Below are 18,089 nucleotides of genomic sequence, written 5' to 3' on the forward strand. Positions count from 1 at the left end.
CTTCGGGCAGAGGGTTAGCTAATGTTCCGGTTTCTTTGCTGTGGGCTCATAGCCCAGCATCTTATTTGGCAGCCGAAACTTTCCTGTGACTTCGGATTTCGACTCTTTCTATCTTCACCCTCATCCTAAGATGGGGTGAGTTAGGACGACTTCCGTTAGGTCGGGTTTCCTTTTACAGTCACCCTTCTACCACAGGCAACTATGACTACGGCGTTTGCCCGTTGATCTCCGCGTCTGGCCCTCAGTCTTTCAGAGGTAGACAGACGCGTTTTGGTTTTTTGCCCAAACTCAGGAAGGCTCTTGATTTGGCCGCGAAGGTTAACTTCCAGTTTTTTCCTGAGAACTCTTGTCTCGGGAGTCTTATGACTGGTCGGCTTCACGGTTTTCCGTGTATGCTTACCAGTCTTGTTTTCTGTTTTGGGGTTTTTGATTCACATTCAATTACCTACAAGCAGACTGAACTGCGGACACTATGGCTTTTAGCCATTTTGTTCATGGTCACCGGTCACACCAGGCTTCTACCACTGTGACTTCCGCACTTCCGGTTGCTTACGCACAATCGTAAGTCGCTGCTTCCTCGTACTATCTCTCTCTGCTTTCGCAGGGACTGGTAGAGGATAACTGGCGACCATCTCTTTTGAGGGCAGCTAGACTGCTGGTTACGGCACCCTTCTCAAGCATGCTTTATGGGTGACAATGTCAAAGATAGCAGCCAGTTTCTTTCTTTGGCGTTTTTCTGTCACTACCCAGGAGTACTATGTTTCTTGTCTTGGTTAGACTTGGACTCTAACGCAGAGAAGCAGTACAGGCGCGTGCATTGGAGGGTGAGCATTTCTTCACGTTCTTGGGATTTTAGGAACGCTTTTGCTCTTTATTGAGCTTTTCCTATCGAGTTGGACTCTGGTTATCTTGTACTCAGGCGTCTCTCTCTCTCTCTTTGTGTGGAGATCGGTCACTCTTCTCTTGAGCTGACTTCTATCTCACAGGCCTTTTCAGTCTTCTCTCCATCCCAAAGTTTGCATACTTTGGCATGATTGTCTTACGGTCACCTTGAGGGTTCGTCCTACTCAGCACTGAGTGGACAACCTTATGCACGGATCGTTCCAGGGCATTGGCATTTCCTTCCAATAGAAGGGGGGAGGGGGGGGGGGTGCAGCTTGTCTTTCCCCTCGACTCGGCTCGGGTTCATTAAATCCAGGGCTGTTTTACGGTCTGGGAGTTTGGACGAAGTGTTGGGCACAGCTTACTGGCTCTCTGAAGTTGTCTTTAACAAGTTTTTGCCTGAGAGACATCGCGGCTGTCAATAAGGACGGTTCGGCTCCCTTCCTGACTTGTTGGCAGCGGGCCAGTTCCTGGCAAGGGTTTTAGAGTGAGTTAGATTTTTCTTTCCCACCGGGCCCTTCCTGACTTGTTGGCAGCGGGCCAGTTTCTGGCAAGGATTTTTAGAGTGAGTTAGATTTTTCTTTCCCACCGCCTTGTTGAAGCTATCTGCTTTATGTGATTCGGAGTAAGAATATGTAATTTAATCGAAAATTTTAAGAATAAATTTTCATTTGATTAATATACTTACCCGAATCACATAGTTTATGCCCTCCCACCAACCCCGCTTATGGTTTTTTAGTTTCTTTAAAGCCGTATGATCTTGACCATGTGTTGAGGAGCGGTAGTGACGTAGTACACACCAATGGGAGGTAACTCCCCGGGTCTGTGGTCATTACCAAGGCTCCATTTACACTTTTTGTGGTGGGGTTGCTTCCCTTTAAAATTGTTTAAGACGGGTAGCCTTTTCAGACCTTAGCATCTCAGACTGCGTCAATGCTTTATGTGATTCGGGTAAGTATATTAATCAAATGAAAATTTATTCTTAAAATTTTCGAATTAACCCTTAACAGGCTGTGTAGTGTGAATGGGTAGCCGTAGGTGCATGTGTGATAGGGTAACGCAGTAATCCTTTTCACAGAAAGCTGCTCTGCATTGACGGAGTTGGCTCCCTGTCATAGCGTGAGCTATTTATTGTAGCTCCATGCTTTCGGTACGTCGGTAGACAGCACACCGGTGAGAAGAAGAGTAGCTGATTCGTGTTGCTTTCTGGAAACTTATCTCTCATGAAACAAAATTGGTTCATCCATTTGGTCATTCACGTACAGACCTACCAACTTATCTGTTCTTGTTGTTTATATCTATGAATTTCATAAAAAGCCCTTCTGCCCGCTGGTTCAACCCTTTTCCATTAGCTCAGTACCCAATGTGTGCATGGCTGGCAGAACATGTGAACTGTTGTGAGTCATGCTGTGCTGTGTGGACAGGCCCTGGACTACCTGCAGGAGGGCGCCCTCATGATCCAGATCTGGGGCAAGCAGAAACCACCCAAGGTCAAGAAGAGCGTCAACACCCGATTGGCCAATCTCACTGACTCCCGCACCAAGGGCGAGGCTAGTGTTGCCAATACCAATGTCAAGGTCAGGATTAGTGACATCATCAACACCATTAAACATGTCCATGTTTGTTCTGAATGGTTTTTCTTACTGAATAACTCATAATTTAGAAAGCAGTTGATTTAAATATCCAGTCAGAAAATGTGAGTGCCAGTGCCAGCTTTTCGTGAACAAATATACGCATTTTCAAACTACGGACTTGAATTAGGAATAAAAATTGAAACAAAATAAGAGAACAGATTATTTTTCTATTTGGTTTGTGGTAGTTTTTGCTTTGATGGAAACTAAATCCATAGACACTCCACCATTTCATTTTTTTAGTTGAGGGCAGTTTTTGCTTTATGATTGATGATATGCACTTATGCACACAATGTTATCACAATAACGACAAAAGTTGTAGCCTCTAAGCAGCTTTGTTGTCTTGAGAACAACACACAAAGAACAACACACAAAGAACAACACAGACTGTTAATTTTATTTGCAGAGGTTTGACGGAGACAAGATGAAGTACATGATGGAGGCTACCATGCTGAGGAAGAGACAGGAGAAGTTGGAAAACAAACTGGTATGTGTTATGAACCATGTATAATGAACCATATGCTATGAACCATACACAACATGTTCTACCTGTCTCTCTGCAGGAAATGTATGAAGATCAGTAAACAGGATAGGATGTCAAAGGAGATGTAATGCGCCAGATTTCATAGATATGACAATTTTTAAAGCATTTTTAAGGGAGGGGGGGGGGGGGGGGGTTGTGGACCAGTGGGTCTGCTTTGCTTTACCACCTGAATTGCAGACCTGTTTACCCTTACGATTTTGGCGTAATTTATTACGATTTTCTGCAAAAAATACGCCATTCCGCTATCCGTGTCAAGACTACGATTTTCATAAATAAAAAAAATGTTAAAAAAATTTAATCAATTCACATGTTTGACATTGTTTTTTTCAATGGCAAAATGGGGTGAAAAGGCACAGGACTGACCAGAGATCATGTCTGTCTGATGAGACGCTGGAGAGCCTTATTCTAGTGGTGAAGTCTCGCCCTCACTCATTCGGCAAGCGCAAGTACAGTAGAGAAGCGCTTAATGACACACTGAAAAAGGCCTTCTACGAGAAAAAGAATCAGTGATGCATGTGCTTTTGATGTGATCTTCTTTGAAATTATGATGACTAGAAAAACTGACTGATGTGTTTTGTTTGTGAATGATGGATATATGTGCATGATTGCGTTTCGCAGACACAGTTGTCATGTGCGTTGTAATTGGCGACGAATGCTGGATGATTACTATTTTTGTGCCAGGATTACTATTTTTGGGGCTGAGCATTACTCCAAAACACTTATGGGGGTAAACAGGTCTGGAATTGTCAACACTCCAAGATGTTTTCAATTTCCCAATGTGACCGTAATGTTTTGTTTTGTCACAATGAAACGTTACTATGACATACCTTTTTAAAAATTTATTATTTCTATTGTGAAAGTACATTATTTGGGTTATGTGTGTGTTTCAGCGCCACATGCTGGTAGTGATGTCAGGTTGTGTGTGTGTGTTTTAGCGGCACATGCGTGAGATGCTGGTAGTGATGTCAGATTGTGTGTGTATGTTTCAGCGCCACATGCGTGAGATGCTGGTAGTGATGTCAGGTTGTGTGTGTATGTTTCAGCGCCACATGCGTGAGATGCTGGTAGTGATGTCAGGTTGTGTGTGTATGTTTCAGCGCCACATGCGTGAGATGCTGGTAGTGATGTCAGGTTGTGTGTGTGTTTCAGCGCCACATGCGTGAGATGCTGGTAGTGATGTCAGGTTGTGTGTGTGTGTTTCAGTGCCACATGCGTGAGATGCTGGTATTGATGTCAGGTTGTGTGTGTGTTTCAGCGCCACATGCGTGAGATGCTGGTAGTGATGTCAGGTTGTGTGTGTGTTTCAGCGCCACATGCGTGAGATGCTGGAGGTGGCGGAGGAGCACAAGAAGAAGAAGCTGCGGACCAAGCTGATTTCTGACATCTACCACGCGCCCACCGAGGACGCTGCCCAGAAGTGTATCAAGCTCATCCCGCTGGAGAAAGGTAAATGTTGGTACGTGTCACACTACACTTAATTCGGCAGAAGGCGTCAATGTCCACCAACAGTGGGTGCATTTCTTGTAGGTGCACTTCTTGTAGGCGTTTTTCCTGTATATAAGGAATACACCCTGGTGCATTGCCTATTGTTTTTCTCGGATCTTGTTAAAGGTCACGTCACATTTTGCTGCACCTTCAAAAATAACATTTTCACCAGAAGTCTGTTGATCTAGAAATGTTCTGACACATGCATTAATCCAAAGTATAAAAAAGATGGCGCTTTTTCTTTATTCACAATGAATGAACCCTAATAAGACATGCGGCAGCGTTGCTGTCTGTCAACGTGGCGCAACTCATTACATCAACCAGCAGCTGCAGTATCCCTGTTCTGGTAGCTATTCTGCTTCCTGCTTGGTTTTCAAGAATTATATACCTTCGATCAGTACAGCGTAGCAGTCTTATTAGTCACAGGGATGTTGTTACAAATTCACACCAATAGGACAAAATGTCCTGAGCTCTTCAGAATCAATAGGACATTTGACCGCTTTCAGAAATTTCAATAGGACATCATAATTTTGTGCAAAACACTGTCCATGGAATGGCTCCAAAATCGTGTGCACACACACATGCTTTAACATACACACATACACCGGCCCCCGTAGCGCAGTGGTTAGCGCTGCGGGCCGGGAGGTGTGGGTTCCAATCCCATCAGGGTCATGTGGGTTTTTTGGGCTACGGTCGGCTCCTACGCAGAGTGGAAGTGCTATGGTTCCTATGGGAAGGCTGGGATCGCACAGCCGAGTGTAATTCACTTAACGAATGCGACTTTGAGGGTGCTCAGGTTCTGTATACCTGACCAACACCGCAGGTGCGGCAGTTATCGGGCCTGGTTGACGCCAGGCTATATTATGACAGTAAGCGTAAAGTGCTGCCCTGTCACGTAGTCTCAAACCAAATTGGAAATCCAAAGCATCATCATTATAATCATCCTCATCTCTTTAATCATCCAAAATATAAATTGTCCTTGCTCTTGTGGCCCTTCATGCCCGGAGCTCTCATGGTGACCTTGGTCTCAGTGTTCCTGTTCGATCCTTCCCTAGTATAGTAGTTCTGCTGTCAGTCTTCAACGTGTGACGTGGTGGCGGTCTGCTCTCTGGAGGGGACGCTCACTCAGTCAGTCAACTTGCTTAAAGTCAATGTCGTTTGTATGGGGGCATAGTAGGTAGTGGGCTGCATCCGTTAGCTCGGGACAGACCCACAACTGAACACCGTCGAAGTGACTCAGCAGAAGTGCAGTGTCATCTTCCGAGGGTAGCCTACTGCAGCGACCCGACATCCCACCCCTGGAGTGTCTGTAAAATCGACAAGTCTGGCAGCGGAAAGAAATTCAGAGGTGGTTGAAGCAGCGAGTGCAGGGACGGGGCGGTGTGAGAGCACAACGGGACAAAGGAACAGGTGTAAAGACGAAGAAAAAAAAACAGAAAAAAAAACCATACACACATACAATGTATTGTATATATACACACCGAACATTTTTGCATACATTGTTTTATTAGTCTAGTTCCAAATAGGACACACACAAAACGAAACAAACATCTAAAAAGCAACCAAAACCTTCAGCACTCTTTTTTTGATTGTCTCACAAACTGCATGATTTGACTAGAAAATAAAATACTGAGAAAAAAAGTCCGTTTCAACACAGATTCGACAAAGCAGTATGTTCTCTTTGCTGTCAAGGTCACAGTCTAACCAACCAAAAAGGGTCAGCCATGAATAGTTAAAAGACCGTTTCAGCGAATTTCCTGCTGTGCCGACAACATGTCCAGTACAAAATACAAAACTTTTAATCTAAAAATGTGTAAATTAACTTGTGGGGTCCTGATTTGGCCTATCATGGTCCGCTGGACCCGAAAAGCAACAGCTAACTAACTAACTAACTAACCAAAAGGGGTTTCCACTGTATCATTTCAATTGATCCTTCAGATGAAGATGAAGGAGAAAGCGAGGTGGGATCAGATTCAGAGCTCTCCAAGGATCGTGATGAAAGTAACAGCAGTAACAAGCACACTGCCCACTGGGGGTGGTTCCCTGTCGCCTGTCTCTGTTGCCGCAAGGGAAAACTTAGCTTTAGTTCCTGAGCTAGCACGCAGGTATTTTGATAGACTTGATACCTGTACCATCATGCCAATGTAGGATGGCGTAAGTGCTTCTAACTATAGGTAGCAATGCCGTACTGACCTTTTCTGCTTGCCGATCAATGGTTTCCTGTGGCAGGGGTTGTACAATGTTGTGTACATATTGCATTCTGGGCTGCTGTACGTATCTTTTGTACTACTAACACCAGAAAGTCTTGCGCATCAACTGACGCAAATCTCTGCTGTGGTTTGCATGGTCAGTAACAGGGACAGCTAATGAAAGGGGAACAATCTGAATACTTGGCTCTATTTTTTGACTTCTTGATTGCGTATTCCTGCATGGAAGAAAGGCATTGAAATATATATGTGACGGTACTGCGTGTTAGTTGTGTATGCCTGTACCTGTACCCTTCCCTATCAGAGTGGACATTATTCACTTCTCACCTCCCTACTGCCTAACAATTGTATGCGCGTTCCTTATTTCTGCAAATATTTTAATTCTATAATACAGCAAGGAGAGGCCAGTATAATATTTTTTTCTGACAGGAAGCTCAGCTATTGTTATGACACATTCAAGGGAAGCTAGTGAATGAATGGTTTCAAATGAGATAAATATAACACAGTGGCTTGACGATAGCAGAGTTGAGCGTCTGTCCATGCATTGTACATAAATGCCCATTGGTTAGAATAGAGAGCAGGTCTTGCTCTTTCAAACATATATGATTTGGCAATGTACACAATGTTTTAGATCAATCCCCGACGCAGTTTGTCAACAAACACGTCAAAAATGGCATCCTATTTTGGCCTGCAAATGACAGTATCGGAGATGACGGTAACAGAGATGACGGTATCGGAGATGACGGGCGCTCGCATTTTGCCTTACGACACCTGACGGTCCTGTTAATGATTTTTTCGTTCGCTGAAGCTCGCATTTTTCATGATCCGCTAACTTCGACCATTATTTTTAATAATCACTGAGACTCGGCATGTAACTACGTATTTATTACTCTCAGAAGTAGGAGTAACAAGGAATTGACATAAATTTATGTACAAAAGTTAGCTCACGCTCAGACCATACCAGAGGTAATAAAAGTTTCACTTTGACATATTTTTGTATTAGCTGCACAACGAAAAAACCGAAATGGTCGCTCCTTATTGACAATTTTTGAACCTGTCGATTTGTTAATGAATTCAAAATACAGTTTAAAAAAAAAAGCTTTTCCTGTTCATTTTGATTATTTTGTTTTACTATCTTGTGTAAAATAAAATTTGATACAAAGTGGAGACTTGATCCAACTACTTATTCTAAATTGTTCATTACTTTTTTTCTATAACTCTGTTTACTAACTTTATCTCAGACTGTGTTCTTTTTCTGTCCATATGTCTATTGGAGTCTAGTTTCACTAATCACTGTGGATTTTTGGAAGTTCCTGAAAGTGTGTGGATATTCACAATGAACAGTTGTGTACAAGGTTTAGGTCAACACGAGTGAAGGAATGCTTCAGGCAATAAGAGTCTCTTTGTACCTGCTTCTCTACATTTCCACCCTCCAATTTGCTTCTTAACCTCAAGTCTGGAGGTGCTTACATCCCGCTTGTAACCAAATGTGTGTGTTGGTTGTGTGCGACATACTCTTGTATTCAAATACTTGCATTGATCGTTCAGTTGGCTGATCTGCATACATTGTGTCGCAATGTTGAACCACTGATACTAGACAGTATTAACATATTGATTGCTTATTAAACAGTGCATGATGGCCTATGGGACAGTGTATTTCAATCAATCAATGAGGCTTATATCGCGCATATTCCGTGGGTACAGTTCTAGGCGCTCTGCAGTGATGCCGTGTGAGATGAAATTTTATATGGCCAGTAGATTTCAGAACATTAAACACCCAAGACAATGCATGAGTACCCTTTTTCACAGTATTAATTAAAGCTACATCTGCAAACAGTTGAGATACACTGGAATGGCTTGGATCTGCAACACAGAAAAAGCGTGATCCACACTGTTTTCCCCTGCCAATAACAAGTGTGAAATGTGCAACGGCAATGAGTTAAACTTTTTGGGACTTTTTGGTTATGTGCTCTGAAGACATTAAGTAGACTTCAACAGTTGTTGAGAAAAAGAAACACTGACTTGCACAGTTAAAGCAAAGTAGCACATGGGAGTGTTGATGTCAGGCGGTTCTTTGCTTTTGAGTTCTTTGGTCTGGCGTATACTGATCCACAGCTGTAAAAAAAAAATCCAGCCTAGCTGCACTCATTGCAGGTGTGTTCTGAGGATCGAGGAAGATTTGCATGCACTTTTGAGTTTTAAAGAATGCCCACAGCATAACTAGTCACAGCTTACCTAAAAACCTCTCTTTAAATGTTGCAGATGATGATGATGATACGTCGTCGTCCTCTTCAAGTTATAAGGAAAAGAAGAAGAAGCCCAAGTCGAAGAAAGGGGATGATTCGGACTCCTCCTCAGACGATGAGAAGAAGACCAAGTCAGAGCCAGTCACCCCCAAACCAAAGAAAGACCCTGTCCCACGTCGTCGCTTGTCGTCTGGTAACACCCCCTACAAGAAGTCATCTACCTGTGTCGTTTTGTAGATTGGCTTTGCACATCCTCGTCTTGGTTTTTTTCTTCACACTTCTCCCCTATCCCCCCCCCCCCCCCCCCCCTTAAAGGAAATGATCAGTTGAACACTACTTGATTTGCTTCCCTGAAGCATTTGCCTTCATGGTATCTCTGTAATGTTTTGTTGGCTCAGTGGTGGTGGCATTTTTCTTTTTTTGTGTTCTTCGCTGTTGCTGTTTTGTTTTCTGTTGCTGTGGGAGGGTAAAAAAGATACATGAGAAGTATATACACTGTATTTCCTGGTGTTACATTTACTTGTAGTTCTTTTCCCTGATCACATGTGATATAGTATGTTCTGGACACTTTATTTTTGGCTGGCCAAAAATATTTGAAATTTGATAATGGTTATTCATGAAATTGGTTGAAATTTGTTTGCCAAAAAGTTGCTTAGTGCTGTCAAAATGAACATTTGAAATAAACGGCTGGTGTGTTCTGTTTACTGATCGATCTATAGTATTAAAAAGAAAATCCTCAGATGCTGTGAATATTCCTGTATGAGGTTCAGTTTCAACTGACTTACTCTTTTTACATTTAGTCAAGGTTTGACTAAATGTTTTAACATAGAGGGGGAATCGAGACGAGGGTCGGGGTGTGTGTGTGTGTGTGTGTGTGTGTGTGTGTGTGTGTGTGTGTGTAGCAATTCAGAGTAAACTACTGGACCGATCTTTGTGAAATTTTACATGAGAGTTCCTGGGTATGATACCCCCAGACTTTTTTTTCTCATTTTTTTGATAAACGTCTTTTATGACGTCGTATCCGGCTTTTTGTAAAAGTTGAGGCGGCACTGTCACACCCTCATTTTTCAATAAAATTGATTGAAATTTTGGCCAGGCAATCTTTGATGAAGGCCGGACTTTGGTATTGCATTTCAGCTTGGTGGCTTAAAAATTAATTAAAAATCCCAAAATTGTAATTAATTTTTTTTTTTTTTAAACGATCCAAAATTACGTTTATGTTATTCTTCATCATGTTCTGATTCCAAAAACATATAAATATGTTATATTCGGATTAAAAACAAGCTCTGAAAATTAAAAATTTAAAAATTATGATTAAAATCAAATGTCCGAAATCGATTTAAAAACAATTTTATCTTATTCCTTGTCGGTCCCTGATTCCAAAAACATATATATATGATATGTTTGAATTAAAAACACGCTCAGAAAGTTAAAACGAAGAGAGGTACAGAAAAGCGTGCTATTCAGCACAGCTCAACCGCTACCGCGCTAAACAGGCTCGTCAATTACCTGCCTTTAGTGCGAGCGGCGGACTACGGTCATTGTGAAAAAATGCAGTGCGTTCAGTTTCATTCTGTGAATTCCACAGCTCGACTAAATGTAGTAATTTCGCCTTATGCGACTTGTTTGTTTTCAATACACATGGCCCATTTTCTCTTTGCATATTTTTTGTAAAGTTATTTATTTACGATTCTTCTATTCTGTTAATGTTCAAGTTGTAGTAGCACTGTTGAGGTGAAAGTATACACACTGTGTCTCCTTGTCTTCTGCTGAATGTTTGTAGGAAGGTGTGTTTCTTTCTGCAGTAACTTGCCTTTTTGGTCGTGCTGGCCAGTTGTGCTGATTTGTAGAGAATTGTTAGTGTGTTTGCTGAGCTGATTGAGATTGTATGCATCATGTTCCTTAGCATTGAAGGTTTGCTTTGTCTGTGCTTTACAGTACATTGTACTGCTCTTTATTCACAAGGACAATCTTTCGGGGAAAAAGCATTTTCTGTGTTGCTGCTAAAGTATCATTGCTGTTTTATTCTTCTTTTTCTTAATTTTTTGAAAATATATATTTTTAATGTTTCCTGAACTGCTCATTGGCTTTTGCTATGAATGTGTAGCGTCTAGATGCAAGTTTTTTTTTCTCCTGTTTTACTTATTGTCTGTGCAATTGTTCAGATACAAACAGGTGAAGAAGACCACAAAACAAAACAAGAAAGATGTTCTTTGAATTTGTTGCAATGAAAACATTTTTGTCAATCCTTTCCTAGTTTTCTTTCAATATCAAGAGTCTTAAATTATTGCAATACTTTGTTATTTCTACTTGGCATGCATTTGGATAAGCCAGATTGAGAGGCTTGTTTTTTTTCTCCTCAATTTTCATGTTTTTATGTAGTTTTTACACACTGAAATTTGACATTTTATTAGAATTTCGACGGGCGCAGTGGCGTGGTGGTAAGACGTCGGCCTCCTAATCGGGAGGTCGTGAGTTCGAATCCCGGTCGCTGCCGCCTGGTGGATTAAGAGTGGAGATTTTTCCGATCTCCCAGTGTCTTAACCCCCTTCGTGTGTACACGCAAGCACAAGACCAAGTGCGCACGGAAAAGATCCTGTAATCCATGTCAGAGTTCGGTGGGTTATAGAAACACGAAAATACCCAGCATGCCTCCCCCGAAATCGGCGTATGGCTGCCTGAATGGCGGGGTAAAAACGATCATACACGTAAAAATCCACTCGTGCTGAAAACATGAGTGAACGTGGGAGTCTAAGCCCATGAACGAAGAAGAAGAAGAAGAGATTAGAATTTCATTTGCTGAAAAGGAGCAGCGAAAAGCCTCATTACTTTTGTTGTTTATCTTCTATAACAAATTTTTAAGCAACAGTTAAATGATCTCTTAACCAATGAAATGCTCAATGCATGTATATTTCAACAGTGCATAATATGTACAGTTTTGTATTGAGGTGATAAATATCTCTTGTTTGTGAAGTATGTGATAGACTTGACATTCCCTTTAATGTACTAAGTTCATTCCATGACGTGCACAACTATATTTGTACACATATTCCGCCCAGACCTGAATGGGATTTTTATTTTGTAGAATTTTAATCCTTTAAAAAAACATAATAAAGCCGGCCTTTTAAATGTATTACAGCAGCATTTTGTCACTTCTTTTGAAGATTTTCTTTACTAGAGATTTTGCTTTATGTGTGTGTGATGCCTCTGCTCATTTGTGATATGTGACGGGTTTAATGTTACTCATGTCGTCTTTTTATTTTATATCCATATTTGTGATCAGTGCAAGAAAGCGTTACATTGTATGAGGGAAAGAAAATAAGTAAATTGTGTTTATATCAAGAGTATTATGCTGTTAAAAATGGTTCCTTTCCAGAAACTGTGCAGGCTGTGTTATAAAAAGAAATGAGATTATTAAATGCATACTCGGTTTGTTTTGTAAAAAAAAAAAAAATAAAATGACATTCTACTGTGAACTTTGAACTGCAGGTGATTTGTTTATATGTGCTTGTTCACTGTTTGATTTACTAATGAGTATCGACTTACATATCTTGTTAATCTACTTATACTGATATGGTACAGGTACATACTATGCTGTCATGTCTTCATTTTAACATAGATTTCATGTTACTGATTAATTTATCCTTGCAAATTTACATAAAATTAACAAACTTTTTTTTGGACAAAGAATGAGCAAAGGTTTGTTTTTACAAGAAAAAGCCAAACCCGCGATCTATATCACAGATTTCCTGTAGGGACATTGCATAGGTTACAGCTACAACACAAACACACCTAAAGAACTGCAAACGGCAACTTTTTTGATCAAAATCATTTGTCCACACTGAAGTGGATGCATGGTATGTGTGTGTGCCTGGCGACTGACTGTAGGAAGATCTGGCAGGTGCTGAGAAAGTGGCTGGAGTGTATCAGCATTTCTTGACACCTGTATTCTTCTCCTGACAAACTGACTCCTCCCACATCACTCACAACCCCCCCCCCCCCCCCTCCCCCTGGTCTTTCCGATTGATGCTGTCACATTATTGTTCACCTGTGCATTACTTGGGTTTGCGTGAGTGTCTGTGTCTGTGTCTGTGTGTGATAGAATGCATGTCTGTCTGTGTGTGTGTGTTTGCATATGAACCAAACAAACACCCTATTGACTGTCTGGGCCCCAGACACCCCTTTCTTCTCCTTCCCCCTGCTAAAGCTCAGATCGTCCATGAACTGAGGTGGGCTGTACAATTATAATTGCAGGGGTTAAAACATGAACTTCATGCAATGGATAGAGTTTCTAAACTGGACCCAATATCTACCCAGAGATGGAGCAGGTGGCTTTAAAGGCACAGTCCTTCCTGTGTAAACAATTCAAAGAGCGGTCCCAGACTTTTACACGTGATAAGACCTTGCCTCCACCCAAACACATACCAAAGGTCAGCAGCCAGGGTGCTCACTTATGCAAAGTGCTTTTTGTGAAATTAATTCAGAAAAAACCCACCTCAATCTGAACAGGAAACGGTCACTGAGGATGTTGATTTTTGGCATGTGTCCAAGTAGACGGAAGATCTTATCCCATGTAAAAGTCTCAGCAGATTGTGAGAATAGTTTTCATGGGAGGTGCTGTGTCTCTATGTTGAACGTTTTTCCAGCTTGAGAAGTGTATTCTTCCGCCATTGCCTTGCTTTCAAATGGCAGTTTTCTTCTCCCTCCGTCCGCTACTGCCACCTATATCCTACTGCTTATTCTCTATCCTCTTAGTTCATTCCTTTGGTGGCAAACCTCTATTTTTCATTGGTGGAAAGGGGGGGGGGCTCCAAACTCATTGGGCTCTCCCCCCCCCCCCCCCTTTTTTTCTTCATCATTCTCATGTGTGATTGCGTTGTCGGCCTTGACCTGTTCCATGTCGCATTCCCCTCTCCCAATATCATCTGACAGAGTCTGCCTCTTTTTTAAACTGACACCGCAAAATGTGCGTGTGGTTTTGTTACTCTCCTTATTACTATTCAGACGCACATCATGTCACTTTTGAAAGCATATTTACGAGTTATGCACAACCTAAAGTTGAACACGTTAATTACTACAGTTTGTCCTCTGTATTGAGAATGGTTATGTTGTATTGTAGACTTAAACGCATGTCTGTCTTACATGTAACTCATTTCTAACACCGTCTTGTTTATTTTTATTTATGTTTAGTTCTGACCTTTTTTTTACAAAAACATGAACTATTTACTAATGCAGTTTTGTTGTGGATCACGTTCATATTCTTCACGGTGGTTCTATGCCAGTAGAACTTCATCGATTCATATCATACCTACTTGTGTGTTTTTGCATGGAACTCATGTGAACACAATACCTCTTGTTAAGTTGGTGCCCATGCGTACATGTACATTGTCTTTCAGATTAATCATGTTAACCCACCTTTTTATTTTTTTATTTAAAAAACGACAACTTATTTCTTTGATGTGAATTTTGTAACAAAATGTGTAGACTGTGATAAATCATAACGTTTGTAATTGATGCACTCACTGATCTTTAGATTGCAATAATAATATAGATTTCGATTACCTTTACTAACAATAGACATGCGTTTGTAGTGCTTTACTAACACAGTAGCTTTGCACGCAAACATCTGTAGTCATTGGATGAGAGTTGTTGGGTCGCTAAGGAGGGAGTTCTTGCATCTTTCTGTCACGCTGTAAATTCCTGTAAAATCACACACACACAAAAACTTTATGTTGTGTCATACGACAGGAAGATATAATGTTTCAAAAGTACACACAGAGACACATTTGGCGAGTCACTTCGCCAATATTTATGGGCCCATTGCGGCAAGGCAGTCAGGCTCGTTTTAATACTTTCATGATGAAAAAGAGACAACATTCCACTTCGAATGACTCACAAGCAAGTGTTACGGGAATTCAAACATCGGAAGGTCACACCAAAAATCTTAGAAGCCATGGAAAACAGCATTCATAGGACATGTACATTTAACCGACCGTGTGCGTTCGGCATACACGGATATCACACGCACACGCACTCAAACGAAACCCGCCAAACGACAACACACACACACACACACACACACACACACACACACACACACACACACACACACACACACACACACAAACGTACACACAAACGTACACACACGCACACACACACAGACACACTGACACAAAAGTTACACACACACCCACACACACACAAACGTACGTACACACACACACACAAACGTACACACAAACGTACATGCACACACACGCACCAGCCACACACTGATGCACGTGCACACAGACAGAGACTGTTGAAAAGGGAAACAGCCACGACCACATATAAAAGCTGGAATAGTAGTAGCACAATCAGCCGCTATCATATGACCCCATACCTGTCCTTAAGAGGCTAAAAATATAGTATGCTTGTAGAATATTAAAGGCACAGTAAGCCTCCCGTAAACCATCACAGATGCTGTCAGACTTTTACACACAGTACAAACACCCTTTCATTTAAACACTCACCGCTTGAAAACATCCTAGGTGCCCCCCGTAAAGAGCGAGCAATTTTCAAAGAATTTATTTTTGCGTGGTTTATCTTACCCCTGAGCCATCGTGAACCTGTGTGATCCAGTTTCCCCTTTTCACAATGTAGTCGTCAGTTAGTAATTTGAATGCGACTCGATGTGAGCTTATCTGCACTAGCACGTTGTTATGTACCTTTGACTATGCACGAAACAAACGGCTGTAGTTCACAAGAACTCTAGCGATGGCTTTTGACTGTTCAGAGGAACTGGCGATAGGCATAAACCGTCGTCTGCTACGAGAACCACGACCTTGCGTGACCCTGCTTCCGGGCTTTTCTTTTTTCAAACTTTCAAAACTTCGAATTGTACTGATCTTGTCTTGATGAAAAAAGAATTCTTTTATGATTTAAGAATGTTTGTGTAACAAGCTGTCAATTTATTATTTAGATTTTAAAAGTTAGGTCTAGCGCCAAAACCGCGCACCACGGTCAGATTGTCTGAGAGACAATCCGCAAAATTAATTCTTTCAAAATTGCTCGCTCTTTACGTAGGGCACCTAGGATGTTCCCGTTTGGTGAGCGTCCAAATGGAAGGGTGTTTGTACTGTGTGTAAAAGCCTGACAGTATCTGTGATGGTTTGCGGGAGGCTTACTGTGCGTTTAATATCCCTTGTCTTGCACAATCACTGATACCCCTTCCCAAGATAGTAGATCTATAGAACAAGCTTACATGTCCATGTACATTTGAGACAAAATAACCAACAACAGACAAAACGTTTTGTGTCGTATTTACGAGTACTTCTGTCGTGGGAACGAGACAGCATCTCGGGAAATCTTAAGGAATGCTAACAAATTTGTGTCAAAATTGCTCACCTCTCTCCTCAAAATGATTCATGCTGTGGGCGTCGGATAGCCTACATCGAAGCAACCCTAGTTTATGCGTACAATCAGTTATATCTTTCTGAGTGACTTTATTTTTTTGAAAAACTGTTATCTATGCAGAGTACCTTCCTTCGTGTGTAGACGATGATTTGAATCAGCAAACTATGCCCAGCCGTTTACATGGGGTGGAATCATACTTCAACTGGGACGATCACGTGCAATCAATATAAGCCTGGCTGCTTCCTGTGCAGAGTGGCATTGTTGTGTGTATGAATCAATATCCGCGTAGTGTGACATAGGTGTCCGGCTGTTACAATACTAGTCCAACTAAACTGACCCTTCCTGCGCAGGCTTCAGCTAAGCTGCTGAGTTTGATAGTGTATGTGTCATTGTGTGTATTGTCAAAGTTTGATAGTGTATGTGCGTATTGTCAAAGTTTGATAGTGTATGTGTGTATTGTCAAAGTTTGATAGTGTATGTGTGTATTGTCAAAGTTTGATAGTGTATGTGTCATTGTGTGTATTGTCAAAGTTTGATAGTGTATGTGTGTATTGTCAAAGTTTGACTGAGTAGTGTATGTGTGTATTGTCAAAGTTTGATAGTGTATGTGTGTATTGTCAAAGTTTGATAGTGTATGTGTGTATTGTCAAAGTTTGATAGTGTATGTGTGTATTGTCAAAGTTTGATAGTGTATGTGTGTATTGTCAAAGTTTGATAGTGTATGTGTGTATTGTCAAAGTTTGATAGTGTATGTGTGTATTGTCAAAGTTTGATAGTGTATGTGTGTATTGTCAAAGTTTGATAGTGTATGTGTGTATTGTCAAAGTTTGATAGTGTATGTGTGTATTGTCAAAGTGGAAGGATGCCTTTATCTCGCGTGCACGCTTGGACAGAACCGTGATGCTTTACACGGGAGAAACGGGAATCTAAGGCAGGAACTGATCTGAAGGAAAGCAACTCGAATGACACTGACATGGTGTGAATACTGTGATTGTTTCATTTATTTCTCTCTTAAACGTCCATGGACACATGCCTTTGTGCATATTACTGGGTATTTGTACTGATTTTGTTAGATTGCATATGGGGTCCAGACAAATCTGTTGCTTTTGTTTTGGCGACAGACAAAGACTTGCAGGTGTATAATATGATGTTGCAGTTTGTCGTTGGCGAGTTGTTTGCATAGCTTGCCGTGTAGTGCTGTAGAAGTTATAGTCAGTAACACCTCAATTGTCTAGGTCAGCTGAACGTTACACTGCCACGTGTCCCAGGGAGGGGGAGGGGTGCTCCAAAACTCTTGTCTCACAACATTCAGGGTACTAGGCTACTGCACTAAACACTCCCAAGTTCGGAAGGGGGGGGGGGGGGGGGGGTTGAGAGATATGAATCAACGAGGACAAAATCAGGAAATTATAGTTCCAGCTAACTCCTTGGAAATCTGCAGTGTTTGATCTCAGATAAACAGGTTTTGCCAGTAATGGAGTGTTGCAAATCCGCAGTATTGGATCTTGCAAAAGCCGCGGAAGTTAGTGTGAAGCAAATTTGCAGTGTTTACTCTTGAGCCGCTTTTGCCATCATGAGGTATTGCTATTGAAACTGATGGCTTTCAAACAAACCGTATCAGTCAACTAAGTGAAGACATTGCAAAGCAGCAGTGTAGGTTCTTAGCACGTCCGTCAGTGTCCTAGCAGTCATAGTT

General features: G+C 41.5%; 1 protein-coding gene across 3 annotated transcripts in view; it reads left to right on the forward strand.

Annotated features, from left to right (window-relative positions):
• Positions 1 to 12,454, forward strand: part of LOC138947660 (kinesin-like protein KIF28P) — a 49,858-nt gene extending 37,404 nt beyond the window's left edge. The window contains exons 19-23 of one of the 3 annotated variants that reach the window (XM_070319187.1): positions 2,307 to 2,459; positions 2,920 to 3,000; positions 4,365 to 4,503; positions 6,481 to 6,647; positions 9,012 to 9,145. In XM_070319187.1, coding sequence (XP_070175288.1) covers positions 2,307 to 2,459; positions 2,920 to 3,000; positions 4,365 to 4,503; positions 6,481 to 6,635 — 528 coding nt within the window. In that variant the 3' untranslated portion in view covers positions 6,636 to 6,647; positions 9,012 to 9,145. Of the gene's footprint in view, positions 1 to 2,306; positions 2,460 to 2,919; positions 3,001 to 4,364; positions 4,514 to 6,480; positions 6,648 to 9,011 lie in introns of all 3 variants that reach the window. The other 2 variants (XM_070319186.1, XM_070319188.1) reach the window with 2 other exon arrangements.
• The last annotated feature ends 5,635 nt before the right edge of the window (positions 12,455 to 18,089 follow it).

The sequence above is a fragment of the Littorina saxatilis genome, linkage group LG14, assembly GCF_037325665.1.
Source record: "Littorina saxatilis isolate snail1 linkage group LG14, US_GU_Lsax_2.0, whole genome shotgun sequence".
Classification (NCBI taxonomy): domain Eukaryota; kingdom Metazoa; phylum Mollusca; class Gastropoda; order Littorinimorpha; family Littorinidae; genus Littorina; species Littorina saxatilis.